This window comes from Thermothelomyces thermophilus, chromosome 6 (assembly GCF_000226095.1).
Source record: "Thermothelomyces thermophilus ATCC 42464 chromosome 6, complete sequence".
In the NCBI taxonomy this organism is placed as follows: Eukaryota; Fungi; Ascomycota; class Sordariomycetes; order Sordariales; family Chaetomiaceae; genus Thermothelomyces; species Thermothelomyces thermophilus.
In genome coordinates this window covers 138,395-165,324 of record NC_016477.1, presented here as the reverse complement: position 1 = coordinate 165,324, position 26,930 = coordinate 138,395, and the positions used below count along the sequence as shown (strand labels likewise).

The following is a 26,930-nucleotide window of genomic DNA, read 5'->3' as shown; positions in this document are numbered from 1 at the left end:
CAGCTCCCAGTGGGACATCAGGCCGTCACTGCACACTTTCCCCTTGGTCTGGCCTGGCGGTCTCTGAAAGATTGCCCGGGGGTCCGCTGGGGGAAGTGTCCTGCCAAGACTGTCTCCTCTCCAATTGAGTTCACTTGGACAAGTGACGACTTCAACCATTTCAGGCACGGTCGTAAACCTAGCCCTTTCATCATTTGGACGTCCTGTTTGGGTTGAGACTCCGGTCGCTGTTGCTTCAGTTGGGTCTCTCGCTTCACCCCTACCGATCTGGCAGCTGACCGTGCGCCCCCGTCTCACTGCGCTCGGTGGTTCCCGCAGTCGCCCATCCGCGTGTTGCATACCTCGCTAGAGCTAGAGGGATAGTTGACCGACCAACCAGCAAGCCATCTCGTCTTCGGCCGTTCCGAAATTCGATTTGCGGTATTCATATTACCTAGATTCTGCGTTTTGTTTTCGAAAAATCTCTTGACCTGAACTTTTATCATCGTGTTAGAGAGCCAATCCCTCTCGACAGCTCTGCAGCGATCTCCAGCGAACACATGACGACAGGCTGCATCTCCGGTAGATCCGACGTGCACGCTCTTTGCAGCGAGCACCCACACCTCGCCACCGCCTGAACAAGAGAAGAGGAGGAGACAAACAGGGGGAAACGGGAAACACGACGCACTAGCTCGGTACGCGCAACCGATTTCAGTCACTGACGAAGCACTGGTTCCGGGCGTTCGGAGCTGGTTACCCACTCGTATCCGACGGCGTTACGGGGGAACCCCGTCTCTGAACTGTATTCCCAAACACATCGAACACCACGCGCACCGGGTACCCGATTTTTGTCTCGGAGACTTATCTTCTTCAATTGCTCGTGTCGCTGAGACTATCACGTTCGCTTCCGATCGTCTTGCCGATCCCTTTCCGTCCTCTCTCCCCTCTGACCATGGCGGAACCCGCACCTAAGAATGGCGACACCGAGCCTGTCAGCCAAGTCAACCACGATCCTGTACCACAACCAGCTGGCCCGTTACCAGTAAATGAAGCGGACGAGGGAAAGGATCGGACAGACACCAAGGAGACAGTTACGAAGGCCACAGCGGAATCAAGCGCCGCAGTAGCCGACGCAGAAATATCGTCAAAAGGGAAGGAGAAGAACGAGCCGTCGCTGCCACCGGCCGAGGAACCAAAAGAAGGCGACTCGCTGTCAACAGGGCCATCTTACCCACCGCAACATGCTGTTACGCCCAGCCACCCAGATGCACCCGTCTGCGCCATCACCCTCTTGCTCCCGACGGGTGCCAGACACCCTTACAAGATCGATGAGAAGTACCTCTCGAAACGTAACGTCGACGTGCCGGACCTGACGGAATCGGGCGCACGGGATCCCTTCAGTATTTCGGTCTATAAGCTAAAGGAGCTGATCTTGCGAGAGTGGAGGGAGGAATGGGAAGGCAAGCCGGCTAGCCCGAGCAGCATTCGGCTGATCCATTTTGGAAAACTGTTGGATGATAAGGAGCAGTTAAAGAGTCGGTGCCTTCCTTCCTTTGCCTCATGCCGCTTGGGCGTTTGAGAGAGATAAAACTGACCGGCTCCCAGAGTACCATTTTAGCCAGGACAGCCCCAACGTCGTCCACATGTCAGTGCGTCCGCCTGAGATGATGGAGGAAGAAGAGGCGGCCCATAGTAAGGCCAGCGGCCGCGAGGGGAGGACCCGCGATGGGGGCAGCGGCTGCTGTGTCATTCTGTGAATTCATGAGAGACTCGACCGAGTCGCCGTATCCAGATCCATGGCACGTCTGACGTGGATCGTATCTTCCGGCTAGATGCCGGGTTCTGCTTCATGACACAGGCATATTGGGCTCTCTTTCCGTCTCTCGGACATTCAAATGCATTTCTGGTGGCAAGGAGCACGAAAGCGATGTTTGTCTTTTCCACGAGGGGCTCTTCGATTTAATGTGCACGGGTTGTAGGAGTTGGGTCTGGCGTACTGTGTTTTTTATTCGTCTTTTTCTCGAGCACAAACACATGACGAAGGACGGCCAGGGGACCTCCCAGCGATGCCTTTATACATGATGTTGTGGGGATATTCTAGGTTTGGTGCGAGCACTTGACGTTGTGCCGCGCCGAGGCGCAACAGCTGCTGCTGCGCGGATGCTCTGCGACTCCCTTTCCATGGTGACAACCGCCTGCTCATCACAACTCTACCCCACCAATTCTATTGCTTGCAGCCTGGCATTCGAACCACGATGGGCAACGGCGGCAGCGCGGTCTGTTCACAGGGACCAGCGACGCCATAACTGTTCTCAGTCGTGCCGCCCAACCCCGCTGAGACGCATTCATAGAACGGAGCCTCATTTTACATCATCTTCAGCTTCCTCTCCATCTCTTCGTGCATGCCGACCAACGGCCGCGAGTCCTCTCCGGTGAAGACGTCCTCCCAGGTGATGGTCTCATCACGGCCGGCCAGTATGTCCTCGTGCACGCTCGCGCCGGGGAGGCCGCCGCCGAGGGCCATGGGCTTCCACTCCCCCTCGCGCGTGATCTTGAGCTCCATCTGCCGGCGGACGGGCTCGGCGATGCCGTAGACCCGCCGCAGCGTCTCCATGCGCAGCGCCTCGCGGGTCGACTCCCAGGCCTTGAGGCGTGCCTCGAGCGGGTGCGACGAGATCGGCCGGTTCGCGGCCACGTCGAAGGCGGACGGGCCGACGCCCGCGCGCAGCGTGTCGTGCAGGCCCGGGGCCGACGGCGCGACCGTCTCGCGCGAGGCGAGGTGGGTGAAGGTCTTGTGGTGGTTGTCGGCGGGGACGATGCGGAGGGACTGCAGGGCGGGCGGGGGTTGGAGCACGCCGGGTTAGCAGGTCGCATGATGACGGCTACTGGTAGGAGGAGGAGGAGGAGGAGGAGGAGGAGGGAGGGAAGAGACGAATGAAGGAGGTTGAAGGAAAGGTGGGCAAGGGAATGCTGCTGAGAGCGGAGGAGGGGCATTTACCATCTTGGGCGGTTTTGAGGATATGTTGAGTGCGCGATTAGTTTTGTACCGTTATCCTTGACTGTGAATGTAATGGGCCCCTTCGGTTGAGGATTATTCTGAGTTGATCGGTCGTTCGAGAGGGTTGTGGCGGGTTGAGGTTTCTGCTGGGAAGTCGTTGCAGGCCGAATGGATGCTTTCTTGGGTCGGTCGGCTTTGGAGCTGTAGTTAGTTAGTAGGTGATGCGCAGGCTCCAAGCTGCCTCGCGTTCATCAGCAGGGATCAGGCCGCTAGAACTGCCAACTGGTCGTCGGTACTCCGTAGGGAGTTACGTAATCTGAAGCTGCCCTGCCGGACCTCGACCTTTGACCCAATCAACATCCGGAAACCCCAGTCGCGGGCACTGTAAGTTGCACAACGGCATTACAGCGATTATCTCCGAACCCGGCAATGACTACTTGAATATTGTGTTGACTCATGATTCACCTCCTTGCAACATCATGACTTGCCGACACCACATTGTTGGCGGCCAATTGACAAGATGCGATTGCCATCCGGCCCGCCGCCCATCATTCGCATCGCCAATGGCACCTTCTATCGACAACAACCGGGCTCTGTCTCGGCACTAACGTCGCAAGCACACGTTCACGCCCATCCAAACCCACCGTACTTCAAGAATTTGAGCTTCGAGCTGCCCGCGCGGAGCAAGACGGCACACAATTGGTGCATCGTCGGGCCGTCCCTTTCCGGAAAGACCACCTTCCTGCAGGTCCTCCGCGGCCAACACTTGGCTTTCCCCCCCACGTCACGGGCTTTTCCGTACCTCAGCACTGAAGAGGTCCCGTCGCATCTGCGGACCCCGGCGCGTGCGGTCCAGTACGTCGGTTTTGACTCACAGGGCAGCGGCAGCGGCCTCGGCCCAGCTGCTCCGACCTACTTGGCCGCGCGGTACGAGTCGCGGCGGGAGATCACCGACTTCTCCCTGCGGGACTTCCTCCTGGGCAACACGCAGCTGAACCCGTCTAAGCTCCCCGACGACAAAGGCGTCGACGAGAAGCTGTTCCAGCGCGTGGTGGCCGACCTTCGGCTGGAGAGCCTCCTGGATCTGCCCGTGACCTTCCTCTCTAACGGCCAAGGGCGGCGAGCGCGCATTGCCCGGGCGCTGCTGACGAGCCCGGAGGTCCTGTTGCTCGACGAGCCCTTTATGGGCTTGGACCCGCCGACCGTCTCCGGTCTGAGTCCGCTCCTCCAGTCGCTTGCCGAGAAGGCGAATCCGCGGCTGGTGCTGAGCGCCCGGCCACAGGATCCCCTGCCGGACTGGATCACGCACCTGGTCTACCTCAGGACGGATGCCCAGGTCGCGGCCATGGGCACCAAGGAGACGGTCCTGGAAGGGCTGAGGAAGTATGTGCGGGGCGTCCGAAACGGAAAATTGGCCGAGGATGAGTCGCTGCCGGTGCATGCTCTTAGTGAGATGGGCAGGACGCTCACAAAGGATGGAGTCACGGGGGAGGGAATGGCCGAGGACTTCTCAATCGGCGTTCCCGCTCGAGGGGGTGCCACGGATTCAGAGACTAAGAGTCTCGGTGAGCCCCTCGTCGAGATGGCCGGCTGCAGAGTCCAATACGGCGGGAAGGTTGTCCTGGGGAATTGGACCGAGGAGAGAGACGGCGAGACCGTCAGCGGTCTTCACTGGACGGTTCGGAGAGGCGAACGGTGGGGCGTCTTTGGCCCGAATGGGTCTGGCAAGACCACCATCGTTTCCCTCCTCTGCTCTGACCATCCCCAGACCTACTGCCTCCCCATCAGGTTGTTTGGCCGCAGCCGGCTGCCCGAGCCGGGTTCCGGCGAGCGGCCTCTCACCTTCTGGGACGTCCAGTCCCGCGTAGGCCATTCGAGTCCCGAGATCCACCAGCACATGCCGCGCAATCTGACCATTCGACAAGTGCTCGAGAGCGCGTGGGCCGATACGTTCCGCAGCAAGCCGAAGCTTGACGCGGCTGCCACGGAACAAGTCAAGGCCACGCTCAGATGGTTCGAACAGGAGCTCAATCCTGCCGTCTTCCACAAACAGGCACGGCCGACCTTGTCCGACGGTAGTGCAGATGGGTCGGTTGGGTGGGCCAACGATTACATGTTTGGCGAACTGTCCTTCAGTGCCCAGCGCGTCCTGCTCTTTCTCCGTGCCATCATTAAGCACCCTGACGTTGTGGTGCTCGATGAGGCGTTTGGCGGCATGGATGATGCCGTCCGAGACAAGTGCATGCTTTTCCTGACTTATGGAGAAGAGAAGATGTACTCACTTGGCCCCAAGCAGGGCAATGGATCGCTGACGGGCGCCACCATAGTGGATAGCCCGGCCTCCAGGTCGGGCAGCGTGAAGGTAACCGGTCTCTCGGATCAGCAGGCGCTCATTTGTATCAGCCACGTCAAGGAGGAGGTGCCTGACTGCGTGAGGGAGTGGCTATGCCTGCCGGAAGCCAACACCGGCCTGCCGGCGAGGTTCGGGCGGCTGGATGGCCCCTTAAGGAACAGCTCGAAGCGCTGGGCCGAGATCTGGGGCGTCGGACAGGGAGCTTCAGCACCGCCGGTATAGCCATAGCTTCTCACCTGCTACTGTGGACGTACTGTACTCTAGGTGCTATACACAAACATATAACCAAACCATGCGGCCTTTTCTCGATAAATCAGTGGCCAAGAGAGACATGTATCTCTTCGAGTAGTGTATAGCGGAACCCTAACCCTGTTTCGTTCTGCTGGGGCACTGAGAACCAAATTGATAAATTACACAGTAAGCCGAGTCCCTTGGGTTTCGGCAATGGGTGGATCTTCTCTCTTTCACAGCATGTATTAAAATATTAAATCGTCCGCTTGTGTCCACGGGTGTATTGGCACCCCTTCAAGGTATTAACGTTGATTAGAGACCCGGGGGCATTCGGGCTGTCCGACCGAGATGGATAGGGGAATTCACGTTCTCGGATTGGGAAACCTGGGTAAATACGTTGCCTTCGCGCTGAGGCAGGGGCACCAGACCGACGTGCCTTCTCGTCTTCCGCCCGTGACGCTATTCTTCCACAAGCGTTACCTCCTCCGGCACTGGGAGAGCGAAAATCGGTCGATATCTTACATTCCCGAGATCGACACTCTACCGCCAGAATCCAGAAAACTTGGGCGTGCGACGGGATTCCGCGTGGAGCTCGTCGGTGATGCCGCTGCCGGGATCCAACCAAGCGAGATTGAAAATCATCCAGGCGTGGTCGTCGGTAGCGATGCTCCAATCAGGCACCTGATTGTTGCGACAAAGACCATGGCGACAACTTCAGCCATCGCCCCGATAAAGCACCGGCTGAACAAAGACTCGCACATCCTGTTTCTGCAGAATGGCATGGGTACGTATCAATCCAAAGGCCGTCTTCGATGCAGACAATCACCTCGTTATCGTCTGACTGACGCACATCCTAATTAGGTGTTGCCGACGAAGTGTCGGAGAAGCTCTTCCCCGATCCAGAGAGCCGTCCGACCTACTGGGCCGGTATATGCAGCTCGGGCATCTACTACAAGTCACCCTTCACTTTCGTTCATGCCGGAACTGGGGCCCTGTCGGTGGGCGTTGTAGGCGGCGCCTCCCCGGCTTCCGCCGACCTCCCGCCGCCTGCTAACATGGACAGAAACCCCATGGTGACACAGCTCCTGGATGCCCCCCTGCTTGGGGCGCGCCTGCTCTCTCCGGAACGAACTCTGCGAGCCCAGCTGCTGAAGCTCGTTGTCAACTCCATCATCAACCCTCTGACGGCCATTTTTGGGTGCAAGAATGGGCATTTGATCGAGTCCGCCGAGGCGAGAGACATGTCTCTTCACCTTCTTCAAGAGGCTGGTCTCATCGTCAGGGCACTACTCCCAAGGTCTTCGGGCGAGCTCGTCGAGCAGGAATTCACAGACGCAGCCTTAGGGGACTTTGTCTGGGACGTAGCCCGGAAAACCGCCAACAATACCAGCTCGATGCTGCAGGATGTCCGGAATGGAAAGCCAACTGAGATCGACTACATCAACGGCTACCTGGTCTCGCAGGGGCAGAGGCTAGGCTTGCCCACCACGCATCACGCGAAGATCTGTAGGATGATCAAGCAGCTGGAGTCCGAGCATGCAAGCCAGCGCTCCCAGGAGACTTGAACCAGGCAGACCATGTTCAGCGGATAGCTGGCTTGGACCTAATTTAGACTTTGCCGACCCGTCGTCAACGGAGGAGCGAGCCTCGGCAGGTATATGTCGAGCAGATGTCCGCCTCCCAGCTGACTGGAGAACACTGTCGACACAAGCTGCGTGGTTTGCAGGTCCTCCTTGATGAGCGAGCACACTCTGTGCACTGACGACGTCTGCACATCGCCCACGCCATACACAGCGAGTTTGCCATATCGTCCCGTGGTTCCGTCCTTTCCATTATTTCTCCACGATATTTCGCCGGAGCACAAGCCCCGAGCAACTGTTTTTTTCGAGGCCGAGCATGGCGCCATGCCCACCTCCACCCTGATCCCGCGCCGCTCGTCTGGAATCCCCGGAAGAGCAGTACAATCGAAGACTAGCAATACGTCCTGCAGACTCCGCATGATGGGTTCCCTAATATCCTCCCAGAAGAACCGGCTCGCCTCGGGAGAAGGACCGCTGTTATCATCATCCCAAACCTGATCAGCCCCGTGCCTTTCGTGCCGCAGAGGAAGCGGGATCCGAAGCGTGCAACACGCAACGCACCTGAAGAAGGCCGTTCTCCCCTCCACATCTAGGCAACCCCACCCACGGTAGTAGACTACCAGCTGGCTATCGCCTCCCGCCGAAGGCGTCGGCGACGCTGCCGGGCCGAGAGACGGCGAACCCCCCTCCGGGAGGAACCGGTGCAGGATGGTCTCGACCGCCGCCGTCGGGTAATCGCACGGGATCGTGCGGCGCTGCACGTGGTACCCGCGCCGTTTGAGCGTGGCGCGCAGGGAGTCGGTGTCGGCAAGACCAGTCGTTTCCCACGGCAGAGTCAGAACATGGACGTTTGTGGGAGGGCGCGTTTGCGCTGATATGGTGAAAGGAGGCGGGGACGGTGACTGTTATTGCTGTCGTCGAGAAATCAGGGAGTTGCTAGTCGCCTAGCAGCTGCTTCTGAAGGAGGTACGGTATCGTTGAGCCGTCGCCATGCCGAGATGGCAGCCGTTTAATATTTCCTGCGTTTGCGGGCGCTCTCCACCGGCCCTATATCTTCGGCCTGTGGGATTGACAAGTCCTCGACGGCGATATGGGGTAATGCGGGAGTCCTGGGCGGCACGGTCGTTCTCGGCCACCCGCAGCTTAGGGGAGATGAGAGCGCCGTTTCTATGTGCCTAGACTCCTGATCCGAAACCACGGGGTGTCTGGGCTGTGATCATCCCCTGTCTGGGGGCTCCGCCTGCAAAGTCGTCAGCACCGATTTCCTTGAGCCTCGCGCAGCTCTTGAGTATTGGTGACTTGACACGCCCAGAAAAGGGTACTCTAATAAGACAAACACGGGTCTCTGTTTACACACATTGCTCAAGGAAGATCCCGTCGAAAAATTACAATGCCTGGAGGGAGTTTTTTTTTTTTATTTTTTATTTTTTTGCACGATGGTCTGCCATGAATGTGTGCCAGCCAGTAATCGTTGAATAAAGATGGCGCGCCACTCGTAGTGAGAGAACACCTTACGAGCACCCATGACCCCCTTCAAACTCGTCGTCTAGGAATCAGGAAAGCGAAGCTTCTGAAATTTGACCCTTCTCGAGCCACCATGATGCCATGGACCAACACCAACGAGGCCAACACACACCTAGGCGATGATAATATTATGGGGTACTCTAGTATTATGCTACTTGCACCCCGCCAAGCGACGAGGGGAAAAGTTCATTAAAACAATCGTAATAGGTTCCATGATATATCTCAACAAGTATTAGGACAGAGCATACTCCAGACTCCAACGCCGACCAGCATTCCGAACGGCTGGCTCGCTGCCGGGTGGTATCTCTCTTTCTCAGATCAGACCAAACCAGACCAAAAAAAAAAAAAAAAAATTAAAAAAGTTCAGACCCATCGAACGAATTCCCAGAACCCAGCTTGTGAGTTCCGCCAAAGTAGTACAAGAAAAATGAAGAGGGGCAGACTGACAGATAGACAGACAGAAAGACAAACTCAGAACAGGTCATCATCGTCGCCGACCGCATTCCACCTCTTGCCAGGCAACTTACGCACTTTGCGGGATTTCCCGCCTCCCGCAGAGCTTCGCGCCGAGGCCTGGGCGTCATTAACCCGCAGTCTCTCGAGCCTGTCCAGCAGGCTACCCTCCTCGTCATAGCTGCCACCACCGCCGCCGACAGCCCTGGAGGTGCGCGCATGCCGCGGGCTGCCCGTCTCGGGCTTCCCGCCCCTTGCCACCGCGCCGGCGTCGCTCACGCGCTCCCTCAGCGGGAGTCTCTTGGTGGGGCTCATGGAGGCGATCTCGCGTCTCAGAGCCTCGTTCTCCCTCCTCAGCCGCTCGTTCTCCTGATGGACGTCCTCCACGAGGATGTTCTCCTTGTCTTCGTCGCCCTCCTCCCCGCCGGCGTCGCCGTCGTAGTAGTCATCGCCGTCGTTATGGTTGCCATCATTCCGGAGGAGAACACCGCCGCCGCCGCCGCCTCCTCCGAAGCTTCTCTCAAAGAGCTCGATCTTGCGCCCCCAATGCTCCTCCCCGCGCTCCATCTCGACCTGCATCATGGCGCGCCACCGTGCCATCTCGATCTCGAGTCGGCGCTCGAACTCGTTGGTGCAGTCCTCTCGCACGGCCTGCTCCAAGTCCACCATCCGGTCCTCCATCGACAGGAGCCGCGCTTCGGCTTCCTGGCGGGCCGTTCGTTCCGCCTCGAGCGCCTGCTGCAGGTACTCGATTTCCTCCGTCAGGCGGGAGATCTCCAGCACCGCGGCTTCCACGGTGCTGCGGTGCATGCTGTTGTCGTTGCTGCCGGCCGTGTTGGCGGGGCTGTGAGCTGGCGAGGAGGCGCCGCGGACAATGTCGGGTGACGAGAGGAGGGGCGGGTAATGGACGGAGCCGGAGCCGGAGCCGGAGCCACGCCCGCGGCCCCGGGGGGAGGAGGGCCGGGCCTGAGTTGGGGCTTCGACCGGGCTCGAGAGGGACTGCGAGGCTTGTTGTTGTTGTTGCGCTGCGGCCGCGAGGATTGTCTGGGTGATGCTTGGGATTCGCGGCACCGTGACTTCCCGCGCGAGTGCGCTGTACCGGAGAATCTGGGACGTCGCGTTGTAGTCGCCGTGGGGGTCGGCCGTGACGATCATGACGGCCTTCTGCGGGTTCCGGTACCTCCCCGAGGAGATAGCCGACGGGGAGGGGTAACAGTTCGAAAAGAGCAGCTCGGTCAGTTTGCACTGCCGGAACGGGACAAGGTTGGGCTGGGCGCTCGTTAGGTCTGTTTGCCCCCTTGTTTGCACTGCCAAGAGCTTGCTTACTTACCTTGTCTTTGGTGGCGGCGTCGCTTTGCATTTGCAGACACTGTCCTAAGTACATCAAGCTCTCGTTGATCTTGCCAGCTTCGGCGAGCGTTGTGCCGGCTGTTTTGGCGTCTCTTGCCCTTTCGCTGCCGGCAAGGTCGACTATCGTGAGAGCGCTCCCACCCCAAGAAGGCTCCGCGCCGTGCTTCCTGTTGCCGCGGGTCCGCTTCTTGACTTCCACGCAAAAGAAGCCATGACTACGCGAGCTCACGCTATTGCTCCCCGTACCGGCGACTCTCCGCTCGTGGAGGCCCGCCTCGAGCACCATCAATGCCTGATGTAGGTTGCCGCAAATCACTTTCCGCAGTCCAGCTACAACCTTGCGGTCCGGAGATGCCTCGGTGGGCTTGAACAACAACGGCCGTCGACGGTATTCTTTGGTCGCTGTTGACTTGGTCGGCGGGGTCAGCAGGTCGAAGATTCGATCATTGTACACCTCGTACATGGAGATGAGGACCGCGTATTCAGCCGATGGGTCACACGACACAGAGAGGCCGTTAACATCGGGTTGCTGGGGAAAGGTCGAGGGCCGGTGGAGCCGGCGCGATGGTGTATGTCCCGGACCGATGGATTCGCCCTGAGAGTGTGCAGCCTGGTTAGTACCCGACTTCAATCGAACACAACTGGTAGAGGCTGTGGCTCGTCCGGAGGGTTGCATTCTCCCTCTCGCCCCTTTTGCTCTTTGCACTTGCTGGCGTCGGGGACCGCAGAATGCATGACCAGTCTGACGGTTGTGAGGAACGAAGGCAGCGCCAAGTCCACGTCTATTATCGGATATAGACTGGCTCTTGTCCGTCGTGGTCGTCGTTGCAAGCGGCGATAGTGTTGCGATCGAGTCCTTGCCCATCACAACGCGGACGGTCTCGCAACCCAAGCCTGGAATTCGCCCACTAGGGCCATGCTGAACTTCTTGTTGAGGGCGCGGCTGGGGAGAAGATGGCGGATATCCTACATTCATAGGGGTCTGTGCTCTTGAGCCGGGTCGGTGAGAGGCCGAGAGGTCAACAAATACGGAATCGAGGAAGGTTGGGGCTGAGAAGATGGCGGCCTCGGACGGATCGGATGCCACAATTGACTGTTCGAGGGTTGGGCACGTGTCGCAGTCGACGATGTTCTCGCCGAGAGACTGGAAGATCACGTCGAGGGCGAGTTGGGTCAAGCCGCGTTGGGACCGAGACCCGAGGATGGTGTGTGACTACGGTAGCAAGTCAGTCAGTCGAGGCCTACTCTTGCTCTCTCTCTCTCTCTCTCTCTCTCTCTCTTGGCCCGACTAACCTTCCCCGACCCCGTGACGCCTAGCGTAGCCACCAGAGCATCGGTCCCATCTCCGCCACAGGGTGCCAGAACTCCATTGATCAGATTGGCTACGCCGACGCAGTTGAAGACGTCGAGCTGGGTCGCATCCTCTTCGAAGACCTGCGTGAAAGCGAACTTCTCGATGGCACGGCGTCGGTCGTTAGGCGGATTGAGCGTGATGTGTTTGGGTGTCTTGCTGTCGTCGTCCGGTTCCTCGACCGTCAAGAACCGCTCTCCCGTAGCAGCCCCACCTTGCGGCGGCCGCAGTCGCAGGTAGACCTGGAAGAGGTTCGTGGCTTTTTGCGTCGATGCAGCCATGGCCCCGACTGGTTTGGGAGCGCCGGAAGGCCCAGAAAAGTGCCTGTGAGGTGAATGCAACACTCACAAGCCTGGGGTATTTGAGGTTGAATATGCTGCTTTATGCTGCTTGCAAAGAGGAAGAGTAGCAGGCAAAAAAAAAAAAAAAAAGAACAAAAGAAAGAGAGAGACAAACTCGGTCAGTGGCTTGCCTGCGTCAGAGGGTCCGACCGCCATCCGGCCATTACCGTACTGTTAAGTTAGTGGGGGCCGGGACCCCGAAATTGTTGATGCCAAGCCAGGGACCTGTAGCCTGTTGACCCAGCAACAGGCATGAACGGGGCGCTTAACTCTTAGTGGAGCTCTTTCCAGCCTGAAGCCGATAAGATAATGCTTTCTCCGAGGTCGACTTGGCGCCAAGCACGGAGGACGGAGGACCCTTTGGGAGAGGAAATGCCCCTCGTGCAGATTTACTGCCTACGTTAATCGGTACTCCGAAATCCGGATTACAGATTAAAACTGAACTTCTGTAGGCAGGCGCCACGTGCAACAATACAAAGATATGAATGAAGAGAGACGCCAACACGGCTGAGCATAGTGTCTCGGTTGACAGAAGCCCTTCCAAGGAACCCAACAACAACACGGAACAGACCTTTACCACGATTGTTTCAAGAGAAAGATGCTGGACGCTGGTGTAGAACTCGCTGATGCCGATGAAACTCTGCGAGACTGGGCCTTTTCGTGTAATCCGTACTCCGTAGAGATCCTCGTTTGACGGCTTCGGTGTGGACCCATTCGGGATTCTCGAACCTCAGAGGTGGCCCCGGAGCCCAGGTTGAATGCAAAACCTGAAGAATTTTGCTGAAGCTTTTCACCGGCAACGAGCGTTCCAGCCTTTGCAAATTTGTCGTCTCAGCATCCTTTCCTGCCCACCCCCCGCCGACAGTTACCGGGCCGGGAAAGGAGAGGAACAGTGATATTGACATGAATCATTTTCACCCACGCATGTCTGACTTGGCGCCGACCCCGTCCACTCCTCGCTGGCCAGGGTCAAACGCTACCACTACCAGTATGATGCCATGACCCGCTCGTTTAATGTTTGTTTGCTACCTGACGACTGGCAACTCAAGGAAGTAAGTGGGTAGTCTGTCACCAGCGAAAACCTTTCTCATCCGTAATAGGTTTAACAATTGAGGAGGATTCGGAACCTTCTGTGCGGGGCTCAAGTCGACCATCGTCTTCCATCGTGTCCACCTTCTTGATCCAGCAGCCAGCGTCGGCCTCGGCGGCAAGACTGAAATTGCTCGGTGGAGACAAGAAGGACGCTCTGTCGTCCCAGTCATGATCAACACGTAACTTCGTCATATGCGCTGCACCTTCACCTGCGTCAAAGTCTACCAGCGCAAGCGAGCGAGCTCCCAAGGGTGCGGGGCATTGGACGAGCCGCCCCGCTCTGCAACGCTGCAACTCTGCAACTCTGCAGCCCGGACGCTTGGTGTCAGTAGCACGAGCGGGGGACTTCGCAAATTGTTTCTAGTGTACGGATTAGTGTGGTCACTTCAAAATTTTGAAGGAGTGGGTGACGGATGGAGGGGTTTGATCGCGAGTCCAGAACCACGGTTCCTTGAAGCAACAAACGACAGCAATCATGGCCATTGCGATTCCCAACTGGTGCTCACCAACAGCTCTGCATCCCCAAGACTGTGCTTTCTTTAATTATCAGTGAGCCACGATTGCAGCCACGACACCAAAGAGCCGCGCGGGAAAAGAGCGGTGACGAGGCAGGGTCCTGCCGGGGGGTTGCGCTCCGGTAATTATCCCAGCCTGACGCAGCAACTGAAGCTTGAAGTGACCTTCGACGCGCGGGTGGATGCACGGTTGCCAGCTGCCAGCGGCAGAGGGGTGCCTCAGATGCCTCGGGTGCGCCCGTTTGATACAGTACATGGATACATGGATACGTCGGACCTCGACTCCACAGATCTGGCTCCAATTGCGGGTCGAGCCAAGCCCACCCTGGTCCCCACCAACTTCGAAAAAAAGTTTGGTCAAAAGAATCGGCCGGCCCGCACTTCCCCTCCTCTGAGCTTCCCTTTCCCTCAATACAAACCGAACCGGACCAACCACCCAAGACAACGAAGTCGCCCTACAGAAGCCAGAGATTCAGTACCATACCAATCCAAACTTCGTCGAGATTTTCAAGATGCCGTCGGCCGTCGTTGAGCTCTAAGCGCCCACTGCGGGCGTGCCAATTGACCCCGGCACGCCTGCAGTCCAGCAGCCTCAACGAGATTCCCAATCCTGCCCGCCCTTCGACGAAGTTTCTCGCAGACTTTCACCGTCTCGAGCCCATATCCGCCTCCAGACACGAGGCTTATGCTCGCACAGACAAACGAGAGTCTGCCCTCGAGCTGAGATCCACAGGTTCTATCGTATGCCCGCGTCTCTTGCACCCCGAAGCGACTTGAACGACTCCTCCCACCAGCCCTCTCTCTCTCTCTCCGTTCTTTCTGTCCTCCGGCTTTTCTTCCGACAGCCCTCCCGCCCACGGACTCTCCAACCTCTGATACGTTACATACGACCACTTCTCCATAGCCGAGCACTACACACTTGTGCTGAATTGCCTCCGCGCCGTTTCGGGCTCTTTTACCCTCCCCCATCTCTACAAGGTTCGCCTTTGCGAGGTAGTCTAAGAGGACCGTGCGCCATCCGTTCTCACCCTGCACTAGAGGTAACCCCTGCATGCCTGCCGCCATGTCTCGTAACGTCCGACAAAAGTACCCGCCCAAGCCGGTCCGAGCCCCGAAGAGCCGGGACTATGACTCGTCATCTCTCGACCTCTCTGACGACAGCGGCTACTCTGGCGTCGAGGATGTGACCGATTCCGAAGATGACGACGAGGAGCATGTCGTTGCGGCCGAGGAGGCGCACATAATATCCGATGCATTGCGCAAGCGATCATCGGGTCCTTCTCGGCCGCTGGTGGACGACGACGAAGACGACGACGCCGACGAGGAAAGTGAGGCGGATGAAGAGGACGACCCCGAGGTCGGGGCCGGTCCCGAAGACGCAGATCAGCACGACGACAGCGCGAGCTGGGAGGGATTCTCGTCGGACCACGACGACGACCTGATCCCTGCGGAGCCCGTGTCGCTCGATTTGCTCGACCAGGTTTCCATCAACACAGGGCGCCATGTCCGTTTTGTCGGAGTTCCCGACAGCGATACGGACTCGACTACGACCGATACAAGTGAGGTAACCGACATGAACGACTTCTTTCCTGATATATTTGTGGAGCAGAGCGCCCTTGATCCCATGTTCCGCCGCGAGATCGAGAGAGATGACGAGACATCCTCGAATAGCTCCTTCTGGGATTTCTACGCCGGCTCGCAGGATTTTGCCGCCGGCGACCTGGAGGACCAGGACGAGACTCCGACGGCGACGCCGAGGCCGAGTCTCCCGCCCAGCGAAGTGTCAACCCCTGTACCTGTTCCTGAAGAGACACAGGACCTTGACGGTTACGAGAGTGAGTTCACTTGCCGGCAATGGGAGCGTCTGGTGCTAATGCTACTCCGTCAGCCGACGGTGACACTACGGAGGAAGATATTCCAGAGCCCATTGTCCGCAAGAAGCAGATGCGCCGCGCGCACGCGACTGGAGCATCCTCGGACTCGGACACGGAGAAGCCGGTCCAGTGCAAACCCGGAAGGCCCCGCGTGGGTCGCTTCAAACTCGACAGATCAGACAACAAGCCTATCGGTGTCGTCGATCCTGCTACGGGCAAGATGATCATCTTCACGCCTCGCAGGACCAACCAGTTGGACCTCTCTCCCGAGTCGCTCCACGTGGACTTTTCCAGGCAAGACTTGGCCAGCTCTCCGCTTGTGAGAAACCCGGGCTACATCATGATGGGTGCCATGGTCCCGTCCAACAACCTGAACGATTTTGTCAACATGCAGCCTTTTGGCCCGGCCGAGGCATTCTTCCCCTGCACTTCTGACATCTTTGGCGGGGAGGAGGAGAGCGACGATTCGTACTTTGCCGGTATGGAAGAGGACGAAGAGGAGAGCATGCTCAGGATCGAAGATTTTGTCACCTTCAATAGCGACTCATCCGACGACGAGGAAGGGGCCGATTGGAACGGGGATCTCGTCTCTAGCCCCACCCGGCCCAAGACCGCTACCAGTACTGCCAGCGGGGGAACCGAGGCTGCGGCAGCCGCCCACCCGCTGCTTACCCACTTTGACGGCAAGTCGGATGTCGTGGGCGCCTTCCGGCGTAACCAGATCAATCAGCAGCTCATCTACAGCGACAAAGCGAGCCAGGAGTCGCTCGCATTCTCGGGACCGTACTACCACGGCACGCTCCGCGGAATCAAGTCGGGAAGCCTGGAAGCCGTCACGACACCCATCACGCCTCTCCGCCGCCAGAAGCGGAGCAACACGGTAGGAAGTGGATTCGCCGACCTCCAGCAGAGCAGCCCACTCAACGTCCTGTCGCAGAAGAGAAAGGCGTCCGGCACCCACGCCGAAGCCAACGCGCACAAGCGTCATCGAAGCATTTCGGACATGGAAGTTTTGCGCATCTGACTCGCCCGTGGAGCGAGTTCAGCCGCCACGGGACATGGTAAAACTACGTCGGAGGACGGCATGGTTCGGAAGCCTGGTGTCGCGGTTGTCGAAAGTCGACTCGGCACCGTCCAACCATCCCTGGCCTCATCATCTGTTACGACAGTGTCTGATCAAACGAACATTTTCCTTTTCTTGCCATTTTTTCTTTTTTTTGTCAATCAAAAAATAGCACAGCATTCTTTCTTAGCTTACCGCAGAACAAAAAGCGTGTTTTGTTTTTCCCCCTCGAACTTCTTTTGGTGTGTCACTTGTCGCGGGCGTTTTCAATGTCTTTAGAGGTGGCAATGTAGGCAGTGATATCAACGATGGGATATCGGGACGTTTGACGTCCCCGGGGCTGTCTGCACTTCTCTGCTATTCCGAAGAGGCATTTGATGGCAATAGACAAGACGGGCGGGCAAAACGTGGCACGACACTAGAGGTAGACAAAAGAGGACTGGGCATTGTAATGAGGTATGGCCTATTATGTCTTTCAAGAAAATATCAATGACTGTTCAGGCGCCAGAAGAAGGGGGGACGAACAGGCCGTAGAGTTGGTAGCGCATTTCTGTTTGATAACGCACATCATTTGTTACCATTTGCTTTCCAAAAGGTTGCTCCTTTATTATGTGATTACCGTAATTAAGGACTGAGGAAACGATGGGTGTCCAGCTTTGTCGTTTTCAAAGAGCAGAGTACAGAGGAGAGAGCATTCGGGTTTCAGGCCAAGCATCACGAGAGCAAATCAGATTCCAAGCAAAATGTGTGCTCATCAGCATGATCTCAGCTGATATTCGCTGTTCACACCTTTGTTACCCTCAATGGGTAATTATGGTTATTTATTTACCATTCAATTTGTTCCCTGATCTTCTCGCTCTCATGCTGAGACTCTCGTACCTTTATTGTTTCTCGGGGTCACCAATCCGCACCACCTTACCCACCTCCTCTTGGTCGTCATTCTTTTGATGCGAGCCCGAGCCGGACTTTCCGTTGTTGACATTGAGTGGCCTGCCCACGGCGTCGTGGGTGGCATCCCACTCGGCTACCTCAGCCACGGGCACCTTGACCAGCCTGTGCGACTGGGCACCGTCCTCAAAGACCAGGACCTCCTGGCGTATGCGGTAGCCCTTGACGTGGGGGATGAGGTTGACCCAGAGGTAGTAGTAAATGCCACAGCCGATGAGACTGTTTAATTTTTTGGTTGCCGTTGTTAGCTCAGGCGAATTCCCAGTACTTAATACTCACTTTGCTTATTATACACTACCACCACCAGAGGAAGCAAGTATGAAAAAAGAAAAGAAAAGAAAAAGAAAGACAATAGGGAAAGAAAGAAGAGGGGCTGCGCGAGAGATAAGATACTTACATGCCAATGCCGGTGACGATGTAGGTGCCGTACCAGAAGCTGACGTCGCCGGCGTTGGCGCCGCCGGCCGGGGGGTACCAGGGCATGACGAGCAGGTAGACGTAGACGAGGATGTTGAAGGCGATGACGGGGTCCCAGGCGCGGAACTCGGAGCGGGGCAGGCCGAGGCGGCGGCGGCGGCGGCGGACGAGGAGCAGGCCGACGCCGAGCAGGACCTGGAAGACGGAGCTCGGGTAGACGTACAGGTCGTTGATGAAGTTGAACGCGTCCCCCGCCGGCGGCGCCAGGATCATCAGCACCGTCAGCGTGTACTTAAGCGCGTACGGCCCCAGCGGCGTGCCGAACGGCCGCGTCGACGCCCAGAAGCGCGGGAAGGGGAGCACGCCCTGGCTGTGTGTGTGTGTGTGTGTGTGTGTGCATAGCGATTTATTAGTAATTAACCAATTTTTCTTTTATAATAATTAACCAACGCAAAAAAAAAAAAAGAAAAAAAAAACAAGTGAAACCTACCGACCGCACTCGCGAATCAGGCGCGACGAGCCGAGGGCGACGGCCACGATGTTGCCAAACGAGCTGAGCGCGATGAGGAAGTTGAGCCCGTTGACGGCCTTGTCGGGCCCAAAGACGCGGCTGAAGAAGAGGGCGGCGGCGATCTCCTTGGCCTCGGCCAGCTCGGCCTTGGGGATGGCGGAGAACCAGGCAATGTTGGCAAAGATGTACAGGACCGTCACGATGACCAGGGCGGCGAAGCCGTTGCGCCGGAGCTGCTTGACGGGGTTCTGTGGCCGACAAGTCTCAGCTACTATTTAATAATATCTTGGATAATTCTTCTTTTCTTTTTTTTTTTTTTTTTGTGTTTTCTCTATCCTAGAGGAACACCAAAAAAAGGGGGGGGGGACGGGGAATTACATACCTTCACCTCGTTGACGACGTTAAAGGCGTTTTCGTAGCCGGCGTAGGAAAAGATGATGCGGTAGAGCGCGTTGGTCAGGCCGTAGGGGGTGGCGTGGCCCTCGAAGGCGTTGACAAAGTTGGCCTTGGGTTCGGGAACGCGCGAGACGTGGCCGCCGAGGACGACGAAGCCGGTGATGGAGATGAAGATGAGGGTGAGGACCTTGATGATGCCGATTCCGTTGGACACCCAGTACGAGAAGCGCGTGTGGAAACCGACGACTGTTGCAGAAAGCATGAGCCATCTTGAAGTGTGCAGGAAAACAAAAAAGGGGGGGGGGGGGAATAGCCATACTCAGAAAAGCACAAGTATAGCAAGCGATGGCAGTTCCCTTGAGCTGCCAGTCGGTCGGAGTGCTTGTTCCACATCGCCACAGATACTGGGCCATCACTAATGGGGGGGAATTCTCGTTAGCCTAATCACGGCGTTCCAATATGCGGGTTCTAGTTTTTCTCTTCTTATTTCTTTTACGAGGTAATTAGCTATAAACGTACCGATGGCATTGCTGCTGCTAAAGGATAACGCAACCGACTGGAAGGCAAAAGTGGTTGAGATGAGCCACTTGGGCCGGGGATAGGCCTGCTCCAGATAGACGACCTCAGAGCCGGACCGGTTCGGGAAGTAGGACGCGTACTCCAGGTACACGCACAGGCTGGCCAGGGAAGTGAAGAAGCCGAGAGTCCAGTAGATCATGGCCAGGCCTACCGAGCCGGTACCCTTGTAAATGGCCGACGCTGCGAAGCGCAAGGGGGACTTGGTCAGTCGAACTCCCCTAAAATCATCAAAAAAAAAAAAAAAAAGAAAAGAAAAGAAAAGAAAAGAAAAGGAACTCACGCGTCGAGTAGACGCCGGTGCCAATCATCTTGCTGACATTGAGGAAGATGATGGTGATGCTGCCGACGTCGTAGCCCAGGGGCGAGCGGCGCTCGACGGGGGCGCCCGAGGCCTCCTGGTACGAGACGGGCGAGTCGTTCTCGCCCTTCTCGAGCGTGTACTTGAGACTGCCATCCGTCACCTCGCCGGAGCTGTCGAAGCGGTCGACCGAGGAGGAGCTCCCCCCGCCGTTCCGCTGCTGCTGCTGCTCCGTCTGCACGCCGCCGCCGCCGCCGCCGCCGTCGGTGCGGAAGGGCCGCCTCCAGTTGAAGGGCATGGTTGAGGGCGGGCCTGAATTGACGATGATAATTAAAGGTTGTGACTAGAAGAAGGGGGAAGGGACGAGCAAGGGCGGAAAGAGGGAAGATTGACGGAGAATGAGTGAGGAACTATTATTATGCCACTGGATAGGTAGGTAGGTGGTCACACCGTTGCAGTACAGATCATTTACAGCACGGGGAGAGGTCCGGCTGAGGGAAGGCAGATAGATCGTCGGCGGCCGACATCTGGGGTGCAGCACGGCCTTTTTATTTTGTCTCACGCACAATACAACTGTTGGTTAGGGGTCCAGCCGTCGTGCAGAAGCAATTTGTCGTGATACTTGCCATGCGCCCCCACGAAATTGGGTAGGGGGAGATAGATAAGGAGGCTACCATCGGGGTATTCCGTACTTCGTGGTGTATGTATGTATGTACATGATGGTATACAGGGCCCCGGCCTTGTTGTCTATCTAGGTACATACATACATGATATATACATACGGTCTACCTCTGCTCCGGGTGCAATGAACCAAACAAAAGTCCCCAAGCTGAGGGGACTGAGCCGGGGGGGGGGGGGGGGGGTTGATTTACTTATACAGGCTTCAGGGGTGTACGCACATCTGTACGTTTGCACGGAGTACATATAGTAGTATATACGGAATGCACTCGACCTGTTGGCGGCGAGCCGGTAATTATGTAACTGTAAACGAAGCAAAAGGATTGGTTATCTTCGGGCGATATTCGGCTACAATTGTATGGTGCAGCAGGCCTTGGATTCGCAGCCCAACTGCCGGCTTTGGTAGGTTGTAGTACCGTAAACTGGTTGCTCATCGCGGACAAAGATAACGCCATCGGGGGTATCGGCCTGCAACTGGCAGGTGTGGCAAAGCTGAGCTGGAGATCCCGGTTCGTTGGCAGTCATCCTTCAAAAAGACTGGGTTGAAGATAAAAAAAAAATGCATGCCGTGTTGTGCTCACTAATAACTACCTAGCATGCCTCAGCACACTGCTATTTGGGGGAACTTTTTAACGCCGATATCCCTCTGCCTCGCCTCGCCTGGTCGCTAAGTGAGTTCGTCATAACGTTTGTGAGCGGCGTCATCGAGAACTCGGCTGAGGGTCCGCGGTATGTCATCCGATTAGGTGAGGGACTCTGGAAGGCATCGGGGGCTGGTTCTTCTACACAGTACAGCTGGTCACCAAGGTCCAGAGTAGATGGTATCCCGTCGACCTGCATGGGCATCACGCAACTTGGGCACTTTTTTGTATGTACTATATGTATGTACCCAAGTACCCCCTGAACGATCCGGGTTTCGCAATATGGTTGCATCAAGATGTCATTAATTAGGCACCCCGAGAGCCCCCCATGGTCCTCCGCCCTAGAGAAAAAAATTCAAAAGAGGAAACAAGACAAATTAGGGAGAGAGAGAAAGGATGGCATATTTTTGTGGCTTGATTTCGCACCATCTTCCCCTCCTCTGCAGTTTAGCGAGCACGAGAGTAGCCCACAGCATTGACGATCCACCTGGAGACTGGTGATATTGATATTGAACAGGTCGGTTCGTATTCAGCTTCGCTTCTCTTCCCGGCCCCTAGTAACTCTAACTCCGCCCCGAGGTAGAAGCCATAATTAATCTCTAATTAAGCCTTGACAGGCGGTGGCGCACTGGCGTTGGTGCTACTGCTGGCAGTCCGGAGGTACTGCTCGAGCGGGAACACGCTGTTCTCGGGCGTGACGCCCTTATAGATGCGGTCCCAGCGCGGCTGCAGCACCTCGGGCGTCTTCCACGCGTACTCCGGATCGCGGAGCCAGAGGCGGACGAGGTGGCGCCTGGGGAGAGAGACATGGAGGCATCAGTAACTAATAGTGTACGCGGGACCGACCGAACCAAACCAGAGCCGGGGAAGGGGGAAAGCACACGTACTGCTTCTCGGCCGAGTCGCGGAACTCGGCCCGGGCGTGCAGGATGGTCAGGTTGTTGGCGTACTGGATGTCGCCCTGGTGGAAGTCGAGCGAGACGGCGTACTTCTCGGCCGTGAAGTGCAGCGCGTCGAGCGCCTCCGCCTGTGCCTCCGTGATGGGCGGGATGTCGGCCGACCGCGGGAGGCCCCAGTAGCCCGTGAAGGTCCGGCGGGCGTATTGGATGATCACCCTGACCGGGTCCTTCTCGGTGGCCGGCTGTAAGTGGATCACGGGCGCCAAGTTGTACGGCTTGGCTTGCTTTCCGAACCTATAGTACTCCGTAATTTTTTTTGTTTTTTTGGTGTGGAGAGTCAGCCTAATTATTTGTTTTTATTTCTTTTTCCTGATTCTTCAACGGAAGGGAATGACAGGGAGGAAGGGCAGCAGCACGCACGTGTCAGCAGCCCAAGGCTCCGAAAGGGTCCAGATCAGGTCCGGCCGGGTGGCGGCGATCTCGTTGTAGACTTTCCCGAAGCTCGACAGGTAGCTCTGGCCGCCCTCGGCCGCCTCGCCGAGCGCGAACAGGCCGATGACGTCGCCCGAGTCGGTGTGGAAGACCTGCTTCTCGTTGGTGTGCGAGGGCGCCCCGATGACGCTGGCGTCGACCTGGGAGCTCACATCCTTGATGTGGGCCAGCACCACGTCGGCCGGCCGTCCCTGGTACTGGCTGTCCTGCCGGGCGCGCACGGGGGCGACGTGCGCCGAGATGCCCGCGAAGATGATGATGTTCTCCTCGCGCGTGTACTTGGTGACCGGCACCCCGCGGACCACCTTGAAGCCGTGGCCATGGTGGAGCTCACGCGAGACCTCGCGCAGCGTCTGGTGCAGCTGCGGCAGCGGGAAGGTCTCCTGGTCGATTAAGCCAAGCGGCTTGTTCAGGCCTGCGCCGTCAGCGCTCACCTCTTTCAACCCATCTTTGCCCTTGCCTGGTGAAATAGCGACGGAGAAGGCCCATATAATCTGTTCATTAGTTACTCACTCTTGAAATGCTGCAGGGCAGAGTCGATCTCGGCCAAGTCGTCCTGGGTCAGATGGTAGTTCCAGTCGTAAGTTTCGGCGAGCGTGTTGCCATCCCAGACCAGATCCGACTCCAGCTGCTGGGGGAAGCCGTGGGGCAGCGTCTTGGCCAGCTTCTCGGTTTCCTGCCGCCGCTTGGCTCTCGCGAGGTACTTGTCATGGTCCGGAAGGTATCCGATATCCGGCTGGCCCGGGGGCCCTGCGGGCGCCACTGGCTGCTGGGCTGCGACAGTCGCCATGGTCGTCGTCGAGTGAGAGACACGAAGTTTGGCTGCAGGAGTTCCGGACAGCGAGATGACTAGGTACTCACGACCAAGCTTTTATGTTATATCAGAGCTTGAAGGAAGCTCGTGAGGGGTTCTTTGGGAGATGTTCACTGTTTAAAATAATCATCCATGCCCAATGCGGATGATCCGTCGATGGGCCATCTCGAAGAGATTTGGCGCGTGTCCGATGGATGCTACCCGAGATGCAGCGGGCAGAGGTGCGCGACGTTGTTTCCAACTGATGCCATCGCGTGTTGCAGGGGATTGATGCCGCAATACCACCCTCCTCCCCTCTCCTCTCCGCTTAGGATGGAAGGCGTGGAAGCCATATGTCGAATCATCTGACATGACACCAAATCATCTGCATGTCGTTGGCTTTTGGTTTTCTTTTTCCTCTTTTTCCCAACTGTACTGGTGCTCGTGCTCATCTTCAGTGATTCTGACTGCTGATTGCGTGACAGGTTGCCGTCGTCGCTGGGCTTTCTGCTCAAATCCTTCACAAGTGCAATTGCTAGTTGACTGATGCCGACCGTCTACTTAGTCAACAAACATCCGTTGAGGCACACCTACTCTAGGTGGTCGAATGTTTGAAGCTCTTGACGTGGCGCTTAGTGTTCACTAAGCTATGCTGTGTAAAGGAGCAATAAGCGTTGAGGGGCATATAGTGTTCCCTAAAGGGTTGGCATAAGGGTTAGGGTTCATGGTACGCTTCAATGTTCCAACTGCTACTCCGTAGTCCGTACCTACCTAGGAAATTAAATAGAGGCGCTCGGGTTTCGGATTACCAAATACTTGGATATTAAAGAGAGTTTATTCGTTTTAATTCTACATGCCAAAAGCTCTCTAGAACGTTTGGTTATACGAGAGGGAGATAATTAGATGGTAATTGCAAAAAGAGGGGTGATCAGTTCTAGGGATCAATCACGATTATTTGTATGTACAGAACCTAGGTAGCTTTACGGAGGTATTTAAAACAATGTTAGTGAAGAGTCTCAGATTCACTACCTGGTGCCTAATTAATAATCAACCTTACTTCCCAGCATCACGACACAAAGCGCACGCGAGAGAATTACGGCCAAGACCTAATTACCTCGCCGGCGTCAGGGCAGGCTGGCCCTTGGGCAGAAACGGAAACCTGGTCTGGGCGGTCGTGAGATTCCGGGCACAGTCGATCGAGTTGCCCTGGCAGGTAACGCAGTGCCAGCGGCGGGCCCAATCCCCGGGCAGCGCATAGCTGCAGCAACTGGGCACGTACGCCCCGCAATCCGGCCAGCCACACGCTCTCTGCTCGGACGGTATGCTCGTCACCCACTTCAAGGCGAGCCAGAGCTCCCGCGCCTTGTCGGGGCCCAGACAGGGCAGGAACCGGTGCAATCCCATGTCCCTGCCGCAGCACGCCAGACCGGCCAGGCACAGGACGCTCGCCCGGAGCCGGCTGTGGCGGAGGCAGAGCATCCGCTTCCGTGCCGGAGTCATGGCCCCCCCCGGTCTCCGGACGAAGCAGAGGTCGATGGCCCGCATCTTGGCGCGCGCCTCTTTTATCTTCTTGTGGTTCGCTTCGATGTGCAGCTTGACGCTGAGCACCTTCACCAGCAGACACTCCCGGCAGATCCGGTCGCCGCAGGGGAGGTCGTGGATCTGGTTGAGCGTGGCGCGGGCGTGGCAGTTGGTGCAGGCCGTCTGCCATGCCACCGCCTCGTGATTGTCCGAATTGCTGTTGGTGTTGCTGGTGCTGGTGCTGGTGTCGTGGCGGTGGTCACCACACTCTCGCTCGCCGTACAGGTAGAAAGGGGGAATGGTCGCGGCGACGTGGTCCGGAGGCGGGAGCGGCAGGTCGTCGTCGATCTCCGCTCCAAGTCGACGATCGACGACCGGATTCTGGTTGTCGGCCATTCCTGCCGGACAGGGTCTGAGCTTGCCCTGGGAGAAACTAAGGAGAGGGAGAGAAAATTGGGCAACTGTACATCCGGTAATAATTACATATATATCATTTCCTGAGACTCGAGCCCAAACCAGAGGGGGACCGCCCTGCTCTCATATACAGACAGGAACGCTGAAAAACAACATTGTCCCTAGCACAAAGGATATCGAGGCGCTGGTGTGCTACACCATTCCATTCTTTGTTCGAATCCTGACCCAAGGTGCGTACAACAGCGAAGCCGCGGACAGCGAAGCTTGTAGCAAACTCAGGACAATGCTTTTTTTTTCTTTTTTTTTTTTTTTGGCAGAATTCTAGGACGGAAAGAGAAAAGCGGCCCTTTTGTTCACAGCCCAAAAGCTTAAATAATTATCGAACAGTTGGATCGCAATGCCGAGATAGTCACTTGCCCTGATCACCAGCACTATCGAAAACCCTTTTCTTCAATTTTGTTCTTTTGATTATCTCACTTGGTCTGGTCTTTCTTGCTATTCCGAGTCTTAAGTTTAGCTGACATTAATCTTGTTTGAAACTATCTCTTCTTGACTAAGGTAGCAATCGTGTTTTTTACTCGCTTTGAATTGATGATTCCTGCTCAGTCACTAATACCACCTGACCTAACCAGCCATATTGTGCCCATCCAATCAATCCTAGGTATTCACTGGCAAGTTACACTAAAGCGCATCCACTCTTAGGTAATTATGCAGGCAGGCCAAGCGCTGCGGTATGCGTCATGATTTCATGACGTCACCGACGAGCAGCAGCACAAAAGGAAAGATGAGGAGCTTCCCGTGCAATTGAATGATCGTTTGCCTCGGGAAAAATTCACTTCTCTGCTACCTCGCTGAAAAATACCTCTAATACCTGAATTGCGTTCTCGCATCCATCTTCATTTATTCTAGGCACAAACGAACGACGCATACAAAGATAGTATTAACGTGCAAATACCATGGCCTTCAACACTCTCTTCTCGAGCATCCTCCTGCAGCTTTGCTTGGCCTCGATCGGCCTCGCAGCTCCTGTCTCGACCGAAGCCATGGACAATAGCTGGCAGTATGGCACGGGTGGCGGTCTGGTCGGCCTTATTGTTCTCATCCTCGATATTATCGTCTTTGGTGTGTGGGCTCCGCGCCGGCTTCGCTCAGTCTCGTCCGAAGTTGTCAGCGAAACAAAGACTTGGACCAAATGCTGACCATGGCAACAGTCGAGATCCTCAAGTCAAGACGCACGCCCGTTCAGAAGCTCATCTGGTGTCTCGTCGTCTTCCTCTTCCCCGTTCTCGGCCTGATCATCTACTATCTCTTCTCAAACCGCTCTGCATACCAGCGCGACTCTGGTTACGAGTCCTTGGCATAAGCGCTGGTAAGAAGAAATGACGTATTGGAGTTTGCAGAGTGGCGGCACATATGGATATGGATGTAATTACTAATTATTTTCTTTGCAAGATTGTCTAATTAATTAGGTCTCAACTTTGTCTCAAATCAGTGAATTATTCAGTAATTATCCTATCCCTTGCTCCTTTGGTTGCCATGCAATCAACGATTGCGATTTGACGCGTCCACTCGTCGTAAGACGAGAGTCACCTATTTTGGAGCTTCTCTGCCTCACCATCTCAACTCCGTTGTCATCGTC

General features: G+C 56.5%; 12 protein-coding genes across 12 annotated transcripts; 6 read left to right on the top strand and 6 right to left on the bottom strand.

Annotated features, from left to right (window-relative positions):
- The first annotated feature begins 640 nt into the window (after nucleotides 1-640).
- MYCTH_2309755 (uncharacterized protein) lies at nucleotides 641-1,860 on the top strand. Its single transcript, XM_003665711.1, has 2 exons — nucleotides 641-1,514; nucleotides 1,585-1,860. The coding sequence occupies exons 1-2, from the start codon at nucleotides 932-934 to the stop codon at nucleotides 1,734-1,736; spliced, it is 735 nt and encodes a 244-aa protein (XP_003665759.1). The 5' UTR covers nucleotides 641-931; the 3' UTR covers nucleotides 1,737-1,860.
- Nucleotides 1,861-2,344: 484 nt separating this feature from the next.
- MYCTH_2095925 (uncharacterized protein) lies at nucleotides 2,345-3,147 on the bottom strand (the record flags this gene model as incomplete). Its single annotated transcript, XM_003665710.1, has 2 exons — nucleotides 2,978-3,147; nucleotides 2,345-2,806 (listed from the first exon to the last, which is right to left on the bottom strand). Exons 1-2 carry the CDS (start codon nucleotides 2,978-2,980, stop codon nucleotides 2,345-2,347), a joined length of 465 nt encoding a protein of 154 aa, XP_003665758.1. The 5' UTR covers nucleotides 2,981-3,147.
- Nucleotides 3,148-3,349: 202 nt separating this feature from the next.
- On the top strand, nucleotides 3,350-5,650 carry MYCTH_2309752 (uncharacterized protein). Its single transcript, XM_003665709.1, has one exon. The coding sequence runs from the start codon at nucleotides 3,498-3,500 to the stop codon at nucleotides 5,550-5,552; it is 2,055 nt and encodes a 684-aa protein (XP_003665757.1). The 5' UTR covers nucleotides 3,350-3,497; the 3' UTR covers nucleotides 5,553-5,650.
- Nucleotide 5,651: 1 nt separating this feature from the next.
- On the top strand, nucleotides 5,652-7,145 carry MYCTH_2309751 (uncharacterized protein). Its single transcript, XM_003665708.1, has 2 exons — nucleotides 5,652-6,345; nucleotides 6,423-7,145. Exons 1-2 carry the CDS (start codon nucleotides 5,910-5,912, stop codon nucleotides 7,124-7,126), a joined length of 1,140 nt encoding a protein of 379 aa, XP_003665756.1. The 5' UTR covers nucleotides 5,652-5,909; the 3' UTR covers nucleotides 7,127-7,145.
- Nucleotides 7,146-7,846, bottom strand: MYCTH_2309749 (uncharacterized protein). The gene has a single exon (XM_003665707.1). It carries the CDS (start codon nucleotides 7,558-7,560, stop codon nucleotides 7,165-7,167), a length of 396 nt encoding a protein of 131 aa, XP_003665755.1. The 5' UTR covers nucleotides 7,561-7,846; the 3' UTR covers nucleotides 7,146-7,164.
- Nucleotides 7,847-9,012: 1,166 nt separating this feature from the next.
- On the bottom strand, nucleotides 9,013-12,215 carry MYCTH_2309747 (uncharacterized protein). The gene is made up of 3 exons (XM_003665706.1): nucleotides 11,762-12,215; nucleotides 10,449-11,681; nucleotides 9,013-10,387 (listed from the first exon to the last, which is right to left on the bottom strand). Exons 1-3 carry the CDS (start codon nucleotides 12,098-12,100, stop codon nucleotides 9,137-9,139), a joined length of 2,823 nt encoding a protein of 940 aa, XP_003665754.1. The 5' UTR covers nucleotides 12,101-12,215; the 3' UTR covers nucleotides 9,013-9,136.
- Nucleotides 12,216-13,727: 1,512 nt separating this feature from the next.
- MYCTH_2135445 (uncharacterized protein) lies at nucleotides 13,728-14,533 on the top strand (the record flags this gene model as incomplete). The annotated part of the gene is made up of 3 exons (XM_003665705.1): nucleotides 13,728-13,750; nucleotides 13,819-14,123; nucleotides 14,209-14,533. Coding segments are annotated over exons 2-3 (498 nt in total), but the record flags the coding sequence as incomplete, so codon positions are not given.
- A 118-nt stretch (nucleotides 14,534-14,651) lies between these two features.
- MYCTH_2309743 (uncharacterized protein) lies at nucleotides 14,652-16,914 on the top strand. The gene is made up of 3 exons (XM_003665704.1): nucleotides 14,652-14,745; nucleotides 14,806-15,602; nucleotides 15,656-16,914. Exons 2-3 carry the CDS (start codon nucleotides 14,831-14,833, stop codon nucleotides 16,663-16,665), a joined length of 1,782 nt encoding a protein of 593 aa, XP_003665752.1. The 5' UTR covers nucleotides 14,652-14,745; nucleotides 14,806-14,830; the 3' UTR covers nucleotides 16,666-16,914.
- Nucleotides 16,915-17,585: 671 nt separating this feature from the next.
- Nucleotides 17,586-20,151, bottom strand: MYCTH_2069159 (uncharacterized protein; the record flags this gene model as incomplete). Its single annotated transcript, XM_003665703.1, has 7 exons — nucleotides 17,586-17,871; nucleotides 18,050-18,439; nucleotides 18,560-18,828; nucleotides 18,963-19,222; nucleotides 19,296-19,391; nucleotides 19,496-19,735; nucleotides 19,836-20,151. 7 exons carry the CDS (start codon nucleotides 20,149-20,151, stop codon nucleotides 17,586-17,588), a joined length of 1,857 nt encoding a protein of 618 aa, XP_003665751.1.
- A 1,624-nt stretch (nucleotides 20,152-21,775) lies between these two features.
- On the bottom strand, nucleotides 21,776-23,353 carry MYCTH_2120525 (uncharacterized protein; the record flags this gene model as incomplete). Its single annotated transcript, XM_003665702.1, has 4 exons — nucleotides 21,776-21,965; nucleotides 22,060-22,365; nucleotides 22,492-22,978; nucleotides 23,077-23,353. 4 exons carry the CDS (start codon nucleotides 23,351-23,353, stop codon nucleotides 21,776-21,778), a joined length of 1,260 nt encoding a protein of 419 aa, XP_003665750.1.
- A 1,103-nt stretch (nucleotides 23,354-24,456) lies between these two features.
- Nucleotides 24,457-25,841, bottom strand: MYCTH_2309742 (uncharacterized protein). The gene has a single exon (XM_003665701.1). It carries the CDS (start codon nucleotides 25,271-25,273, stop codon nucleotides 24,467-24,469), a length of 807 nt encoding a protein of 268 aa, XP_003665749.1. The 5' UTR covers nucleotides 25,274-25,841; the 3' UTR covers nucleotides 24,457-24,466.
- A 301-nt stretch (nucleotides 25,842-26,142) lies between these two features.
- On the top strand, nucleotides 26,143-26,776 carry MYCTH_2316127 (uncharacterized protein). The gene is made up of 2 exons (XM_003665700.1): nucleotides 26,143-26,413; nucleotides 26,503-26,776. Exons 1-2 carry the CDS (start codon nucleotides 26,248-26,250, stop codon nucleotides 26,652-26,654), a joined length of 318 nt encoding a protein of 105 aa, XP_003665748.1. The 5' UTR covers nucleotides 26,143-26,247; the 3' UTR covers nucleotides 26,655-26,776.
- Nucleotides 26,777-26,930: the final 154 nt, after the last annotated feature.

Bases quoted from the DNA above. Each gene is read 5' to 3' on its own strand.
- MYCTH_2309755 (XM_003665711.1), top strand. From the start codon at position 932: ATGGCGGAACCCGCACCTAAGAATGGCGACACCGAGCCTGTCAGCCAA. The intron at 1,515-1,584 runs GTCGGTGCCTTC...ACCGGCTCCCAG, and splicing joins TGATAAGGAGCAGTTAAAGA to AGTACCATTTTAGCCAGGAC.
- MYCTH_2309752 (XM_003665709.1), top strand. From the start codon at position 3,498: ATGCGATTGCCATCCGGCCCGCCGCCCATCATTCGCATCGCCAATGGC.
- MYCTH_2309751 (XM_003665708.1), top strand. From the start codon at position 5,910: ATGGATAGGGGAATTCACGTTCTCGGATTGGGAAACCTGGGTAAATAC. The intron at 6,346-6,422 runs GTACGTATCAAT...CATCCTAATTAG, and splicing joins GTTTCTGCAGAATGGCATGG to GTGTTGCCGACGAAGTGTCG.
- MYCTH_2309749 (XM_003665707.1), bottom strand. From the start codon at position 7,560: ATGCGGAGTCTGCAGGACGTATTGCTAGTCTTCGATTGTACTGCTCTT.
- MYCTH_2309747 (XM_003665706.1), bottom strand. From the start codon at position 12,100: ATGGCTGCATCGACGCAAAAAGCCACGAACCTCTTCCAGGTCTACCTG. The intron at 11,682-11,761 runs GTTAGTCGGGCC...TTGCTACCGTAG, and splicing joins GCGTCACGGGGTCGGGGAAG to TCACACACCATCCTCGGGTC. The intron at 10,388-10,448 runs GTAAGTAAGCAA...ACGAGCGCCCAG, and splicing joins ACGCCGCCACCAAAGACAAG to CCCAACCTTGTCCCGTTCCG.
- MYCTH_2309743 (XM_003665704.1), top strand. From the start codon at position 14,831: ATGTCTCGTAACGTCCGACAAAAGTACCCGCCCAAGCCGGTCCGAGCC. The intron at 15,603-15,655 runs GTGAGTTCACTT...CTACTCCGTCAG, and splicing joins GGACCTTGACGGTTACGAGA to CCGACGGTGACACTACGGAG.
- MYCTH_2309742 (XM_003665701.1), bottom strand. From the start codon at position 25,273: ATGGCCGACAACCAGAATCCGGTCGTCGATCGTCGACTTGGAGCGGAG.
- MYCTH_2316127 (XM_003665700.1), top strand. From the start codon at position 26,248: ATGGCCTTCAACACTCTCTTCTCGAGCATCCTCCTGCAGCTTTGCTTG. The intron at 26,414-26,502 runs GTGTGTGGGCTC...CCATGGCAACAG, and splicing joins CCTCGATATTATCGTCTTTG to TCGAGATCCTCAAGTCAAGA.